General features: G+C 40.1%; 1 protein-coding gene across 1 annotated transcript; it reads left to right on the top strand.

Annotated features, from left to right (window-relative positions):
- Positions 1 to 2,673: 2,673 nt before the first annotated feature.
- LOC109141284 (uncharacterized) lies at positions 2,674 to 3,803 on the top strand. Its single transcript, XM_027289436.1, has 3 exons — positions 2,674 to 2,941; positions 3,105 to 3,425; positions 3,532 to 3,803. Exons 1-3 carry the CDS (start codon positions 2,896 to 2,898, stop codon positions 3,801 to 3,803), a joined length of 639 nt encoding a protein of 212 aa, XP_027145237.1. The 5' UTR covers positions 2,674 to 2,895.
- Positions 3,804 to 6,825: the final 3,022 nt, after the last annotated feature.

Genomic DNA, 6,825 nt, shown 5'->3' with positions numbered 1-6,825 from the left:
AGTAACCTGGCCAAGTTTGAAGCCGTTACCATTAAATCTGTAGGACAAGTTTGATCATATGCGAGGTGTGGGAACAAATTGATGTTTCCAACCACAAGCAGGTGGCGCTATAGGTGAGTGTCACTATGGGCATATGTACGCGTTCAGGCCGGGACCAGCGTCCATCCTATGACGTTTGGTCAAATCGGACGATGTATGCACAAGTTATAAGCGACTTTGGTTTTTGTGGCGAGCAGTGGCGTGTCGTCCAAGTTTGAGGCATCGCCACGGCCACGCCGTTCAGACTTTGGAAAAGTTGTCTATAACTTTTAATCCCCCATGGCTTAAGAGTAACCTGGCCAAGTTTAAAGCCATTGGCATTCAATCTGTAGGACGAGTTCGATCATATGCGAGGTGTGGAAATGGGCAAAAATGGCGCCAAAATGCAACTTCCACCCAAAATGCCTGACTTCCTGTGCATCTGTCACCATGGCGTACATAAGCATTGTTGTGTGTCTGGGTATGACACACGCATGTAACGAATTTTGTCATCCTACGCCAAAGTCACCCCATTTATTTGTCGTTTTTGAAAATTTGTAGGGGGCGCTATAGAGCCATTTTGCAACGCCAATGCACGTGTGGTACCCACAAAATAAGTGTTTTTGTTGAGATATTATTGTTTCATTTCATTTCATCACTGAGAGTGACTTTTTAGTTTATTGCTATTGTATTATTTATTTTATTACAGTCTGTCTAACTGTCTAATTTAGAAGAAACACACTGACATGCTGTTGCATGGAATGGACACTAGATGGCAGCACTTACTAGCAGCGTCACCGGGGATTCTTAGCGAAGCAGCGCGGAGAATGAGCAACAGTTGTCCTGCTTTGCTGCCAGAAAGATGCTGCATGAAGAGTCAAACGCCTTTGTAAGGGATGGAGATGACATTGGCTGTATCCCAGATCTGCAGATGGTGATCAACCTCAAAGACGATGTCCCTGTGCCCTCTTTTACGCTCCACATTTGACCATCTACACTGATAATAATCCACTTACCTACATCATGAGCACCGCACAACTCAATGCAGTTGGACATCGCTGGGTTGGAGAATTGTCAGAGTTCCGCTTCAGTATCAAATATAGACCTGGAAAAAACAATATCGACGCCGATACTCTCTCACGCATCCCACTCGATATTGACAACTATGTGACAACATGCACTGAGGAGCTGTCTCAGGACATGCTGTATGCAACCTGGGAAGGAGGTAGAGCAGCTCAGAAGAAAGATGTAGCATGGATAGCTGCACTTTACACATCCTCTGCTGATATAATGCCACAGCCTCAGTCACTTCTGCCTGAAATAAGCCTTGAAGACCTGGCAAAAGCCCAACAAGATGACCCTGGAATAGTGGAAATAATAAAACTGAAAGAGACCAATAAGACTCTCACTGATGAGGTCAGTGGTTGGGCTCACTCGCAAGCTCCTTCATGAGTGGAATCAACTACAGTTGGAGAATGGAGTCTTGTACCGCCGGACGGCAGAAAGAAAACAGTTAGTCCTACCTGTCAAGTACCATTCAGTTGCCCTAAAACACCTCCATGACAACATGGGACACGTTGGTACAGAACGTGTGCTCCACCTCACCAGAGAGCGTTTCTATTGGCCGTACATGAAGAGATACATAGAAGATTATGTCACAAGAAAATGCAGCTGCATAAAACAAAAGAAACCCTCCACGCATGTTCGTGCACCAATGGGGGGCCTGACCTCTGCTTCCCCTCTCGATCTGGTCTTACAAGTGACACCTTTCACATCATCCATTGTTTTTACACGGTCATGTCATAAATTGTCATGTTAAGAAATGGTTCTGGCTAATCCAAAGACTTCGGGTATTATCAGTGAATATAAAGTGTAGGAAAGTGAAAGGGTGATGCTGAAAACACTACTGACTATTTGAACTGTTGCTACAGTCATGTTAAACACATCTACTTCACCATGCACACAGTCTACTGTAAACTATATTCTGAAAGTTGTAATGCAACTATCCTACAGCAGGAGAGGTGTTAACGAATGCTTATTATTAAAATAAGGAAGTAGAAACTCATTCTCACAGTCAGTTCCTCATCGTTCAGTCTCACTCTGCTCATCAACATGGCTCTTCATCTCAGTGTTCTTCCAGTGTTGAAATGATCATTAGTGTCATAAGTTACTATTTTGAGCTGCACACATAATACAAATATTCATTACTAATTACTAATCAGTTCATATTGTTCTAACAATGAATAAATGTGCAAGAACTGAGGTCTGTTATTGACATGTATGCTGACAGTCAGTTGGGTCAAAAGAACACTGGCTTATGTAGCACTGTGGTTGTTCCTCTTACATGTAGCTTCTAGATGTGTTAGCATGCACGCCTGATAAGTGACAGATGTAAAGATTTATTTCTCTCAGTGGCAGTAAACACAACATGTGGGCCGCTGATAACAATGGTTGGAACTGACACTCCCCTATGTTGTGGAGAATTGTATTCATCAGTGGTCAGTTCAGTCAGTGGAGAGAACGTGCACAGGAGTCCAATGTGCTTATGTTGAAAGGCTGACTGAAGCTGGTCAAGGAAGATTTATCAATACTATTCTGATGAAGCTGTCCTCTCTGGCTCGTCTCTATGATCTCATGACAGTAACACAACTACTCTATGTCCATAAATGGTCATTAGTCTGCAAACAAGGAAACATGTTTACCCTTAGTGCTCTGATATTATAATGTGACTCTGTGGAGGCTTCTATAAAAAAACAGCAAAAGGAGGAGAGGTGTTAACCACCGCTGTTAAGAAATGCTTGTTTAAAAAACAGGAAGTAGAAACTCATTCTCACAGTCAGTTGGTCCTCATCGTTCAGTCTCACTCTGCTCATCAACATGGCTCTTCATCTCAGTGTTCTTCTCCTCTTCACTGGAGTCACAGGTCAGTCACAGCGGTCATTTTATCATTTGTTTCCTTATGTGTGTGCGCTGGTTATGTCAGAAGATGATGCGACTATAATCACAATTCTTTACATGTGAGTTGGTTGAGTAATGACCTGATATCAGCGATATTGCAGTAACATGGTTTCATGCTTCTGTTGCAGGAATTGACTGCAAATACAAACAGTCAGTAAAGTGTCATGAAGGCTGGAGCTCCATCTCTGTCCCATGTCTCTATGAGTCACAGTACACACACCATGTCAAATACTTGTGTAGAGGAGATAAATTCGACAACTGCGCCACTGAAGTTAAAACAAATCAACGAAACAGTTCAGGAAAGTTTTCAATCTCTGATGACAAACACCAAAGAATCTTCACTCTGACTTTTAATAATCAGTCTGTTGATGACACACATTACTGGTGTGCTGTGGAGAGGAATGATGGACCACACGACGCAAAGCGTTTTCAGCTGTCAGTCACCAGAGGTACGAACCCTTAAAGCAACTACATTTCAGTTCCTTTGACACATTTCAACAATGTGGAGAAAAACACTGATGGGGAGTCTTGCTTTGCTTTTTGTTCTTCTTCAAGGTTCACCTCAACTCTCTGTGGATCATCAGGAGATTACAGGATTTAATGGAGATGATGTTACCATCCATTTTAAGTATAATATCTTCGGAAAGATTCAGTGGTGCAGGTTCGGATGGTCCTGTGTGAAGGAGCAGTCTGGATCACTAAATGGAACAAGAGTGACCATCAATGCAAATGTCCATGATTTCACTGTGACACTGAGTGGACTGAGGACAGAGAGCAGCGCTGGTATTTATGTACCAAAGGAGACCTACAGATGCCAGTGCATGTGATGTTAAAGAGAGACCCAGCACGAGTAAGTACCACACTACTAAGTACTAGTAAGTGAGAATAATTACAATATTATGTCAGTGATCATTATTGTGATGTGATTCTGGTATTTACTGTATTGTTTCATATAACCACTTCTGAACCTGTGAATCACACTGCTGTGTCTGCATATGAAGAGAAGCACAGGTCAGTAGATTTTATATTCACATACAGTATTCAGAGAGCGATGCATAATTTAGGGGCAAATGAATCAGTTGAAGATTTGTAATGGAGTATGTTTAATTGACAGATATGGTTTAGGATGAGAAATACATTTTAGATTATATCATTGTAATGTTTCAAGATTTTTTATGATTTGCATTCTGTGCTTGTAATTTATATCACAGTGTTTCCATTCACCTGAAGATTTTCATCATCCGTCTCAGCTTGTTGATCCTCTTTGTAATAGTGGCCTTTGGTGGTGTAATGGTGGTTCACACAAAGACACAGTAAGTATACTGAACTTTGATCAATTGAACTCATATCAGTGTTTGTTCTTTTAAATGTGTCTCTAAAAAACACTATCATGGTCATTGTGTTTTCTCATATTGCACTGATATAAAGAGAGTCTGTGCAGAACAGTGTAGGCTGCAGCACTATATGTAACACTGCATGATATAATTTGTGTTTTTTTTGTGATCACAGCTATAATTTAATATTTGGTTTCAGTGACAGTTGTGATTGTGCTCATTTAACTTATAGAGATATTCAAGAATAGTTTGACATTTTGGAAATGTGCATATTTTCTTCTTGTTGGAGAATTAGATGAGTAGATTGATACAACTGTCAATTAAGTATGTTAAGCCTAAAGCTAGCGCCAACAGCCAGTATAAAAGCCTTATAATAGGACCAAACAACTGCGCTGAGTCAGTCCAAAGATAACAAAATCAGTTTTGTTTTCTTGAGGAGTTATCTTGTATGTGACCTGCTGCCTATATGTTAGCCAGCCGGCTTGATCAGACTATCAGAATCAGAACTGGGTTTATTATCATGAATGAAAATAAACAATAGAGAATAACATCTGAGAAATATTAATAAGACAGTAAAAAGTCATATGTTACATACTGTATGTTATGTTATGAAAGAGTTGTAGAGTTGTGATAAACATGAAAATATTGTCCAGAGTGTGAAATGTATGAAGTGTAAAGAATATTTGCAATGTGCAAGAGAGTCCAAGAGATGTGCATTAAGTAAATATGACAAAAAGAAAAGCGGCACGCTGTTTGCTCTGATGGGAGACGTGGGATACTAAATAGTTGCTAAACGTTTCAGCACCATTGACATTGGACAGCGCTGAAAATGAGTCCAGAGTGTCATGTCTCAACAAGCAGGTGTATCTTTGGCTGTTTGTGACATCTTCTGGTTAGGCTTTAAACCTTCTTTTAACCATACATACTCTCGGAAGAGCTAGATGAGATCAACGCAGTCTGGAACACCACCGCATGCGACCAACAAGGAAATCACAATGTCCCAGTGGGATTCCTGAAGTGATGCACACTGCACCACACTGTGGGGTTCTGACGACTTCATCGTTCACACATGACCTTGATGACGGCGACAGACATGGCAGTTTCTTTTGAGCTGCAACCGAAGATAATGACCTAGTAATATGATCATGTCAGAGTCGACTTACTTTCCCCAAAACATTTTACAAGTTTTACTGGACAATTCAGGAGGCTCTTCACTCTCACTTTAACTGGAGCAGCCTAGTAAACTGTATAATTGACAATTAAAACCATAAAGAGCTTCCAGACGTGCTTTAAGTTAAGAAACATATCAATATTCTTCTTCTTTGAATAACAGTTTGTGTCTGGCCAGGTTTTCCACAAAAAGGTAAAATTACTTTGTTCATAGTTGTTGAAATAGCATGAATAGAATACAGTTAATGTTTAGAAACTTTTTTACAGTTTGTTCTTTACAATTGATTCAGTTGCTTTGCTGTTTTAGCTTTTTTAAGATATGCTTAGTTTACATTTATTGATCTATTGTATACAGCACGGAAAACTACCAACATTTGTTTTATTTGTATTTAACTTTATATCAATGCTTAACAGGTTTCACATTGGTATGTAAAGGTCAATATCATGCTATTGATTCCTTTTTATTGTCAATGGTATCACAGATGTAAGACACTGTTGAAATAATATGAAAATGAAATACATACATGGGTCTGTGCTCTGGAGTCTTATATGCCTAATAGTTATGTGTTACATTTTGAAAGTTAATATTAATTCATTAACACCTATACTTTCGATAGTTTTGTGTGTTCTTGTTTAGTGTTTCCCTTTTATTTGGTAATTCTCCCCTCTCTCATGTCTGTAATTTTATTACCATCAGTGAAATCAGTGATCAAGCATTTAGTGGCCCGAAGCAAGATTTCGTTTGTGGCCCCAAAAAACTCCTCTTGCAGTCAACAAATGGTACACACCATTCATAACTGAATGAACACACACACACAACAGAGATGGACAAATCATTCACCATCAAATCTATTGCTGTATTTGAGGGTTGGCAAGTAGCTACAAGCAGAACCGTAATGTGAAAAGTAATGATGGAGAAAACAAAACAAAGTGTTCAAAGATATGGAGGATCATTTTGTCCAGAAAACAAAGAAACTAGTTATTAAAAGACTACAAAGCACCTCACCTCTGACATGTTGAGAATGAAGATAAAAAGCAGAAGTCAAACACACAGGACAATTTAACACGCGCAATGTTTTCATGAGTCAGGGGCTTTGAGGCTTCCCTTTTGATTTAACTTCAGATCTGTCACGTGCACATTATAATCCAAGATTTCAGCACTGAGGAACAATCGGCGCTGCGGCGAGAACGATTGCGGTCACGCCAGCCGTCTCTCGTTTTCGCGTGGTCACGTCAGCCGCTCCAATATTTTCAAGTGCGCCCTTATTGCCGACTTTATGGCAAATACTGAGAAACTGAGAAGTCAGCACTAGCTTACGGCAGCGTGTGGACACTTCCGGTTTTC

This window comes from Larimichthys crocea, chromosome XVI, assembly GCF_000972845.2.
Source record: "Larimichthys crocea isolate SSNF chromosome XVI, L_crocea_2.0, whole genome shotgun sequence".
Classification (NCBI taxonomy): Eukaryota; Metazoa; Chordata; class Actinopteri; family Sciaenidae; genus Larimichthys; species Larimichthys crocea.
This window is presented reverse-complemented; position numbering and strand designations above follow the sequence as displayed.

Excerpts from the sequence above, each read along its gene's own strand:
- LOC109141284 (XM_027289436.1), top strand. The coding sequence starts at position 2,896 with ATGGCTCTTCATCTCAGTGTTCTTCTCCTCTTCACTGGAGTCACAG. Across the intron at positions 2,942-3,104 it reads CCTCTTCACTGGAGTCACAG|GAATTGACTGCAAATACAAA; the intron begins GTCAGTCACAGC and ends CTTCTGTTGCAG. Across the intron at positions 3,426-3,531 it reads TCAGCTGTCAGTCACCAGAG|GTTCACCTCAACTCTCTGTG; the intron begins GTACGAACCCTT and ends TTCTTCTTCAAG.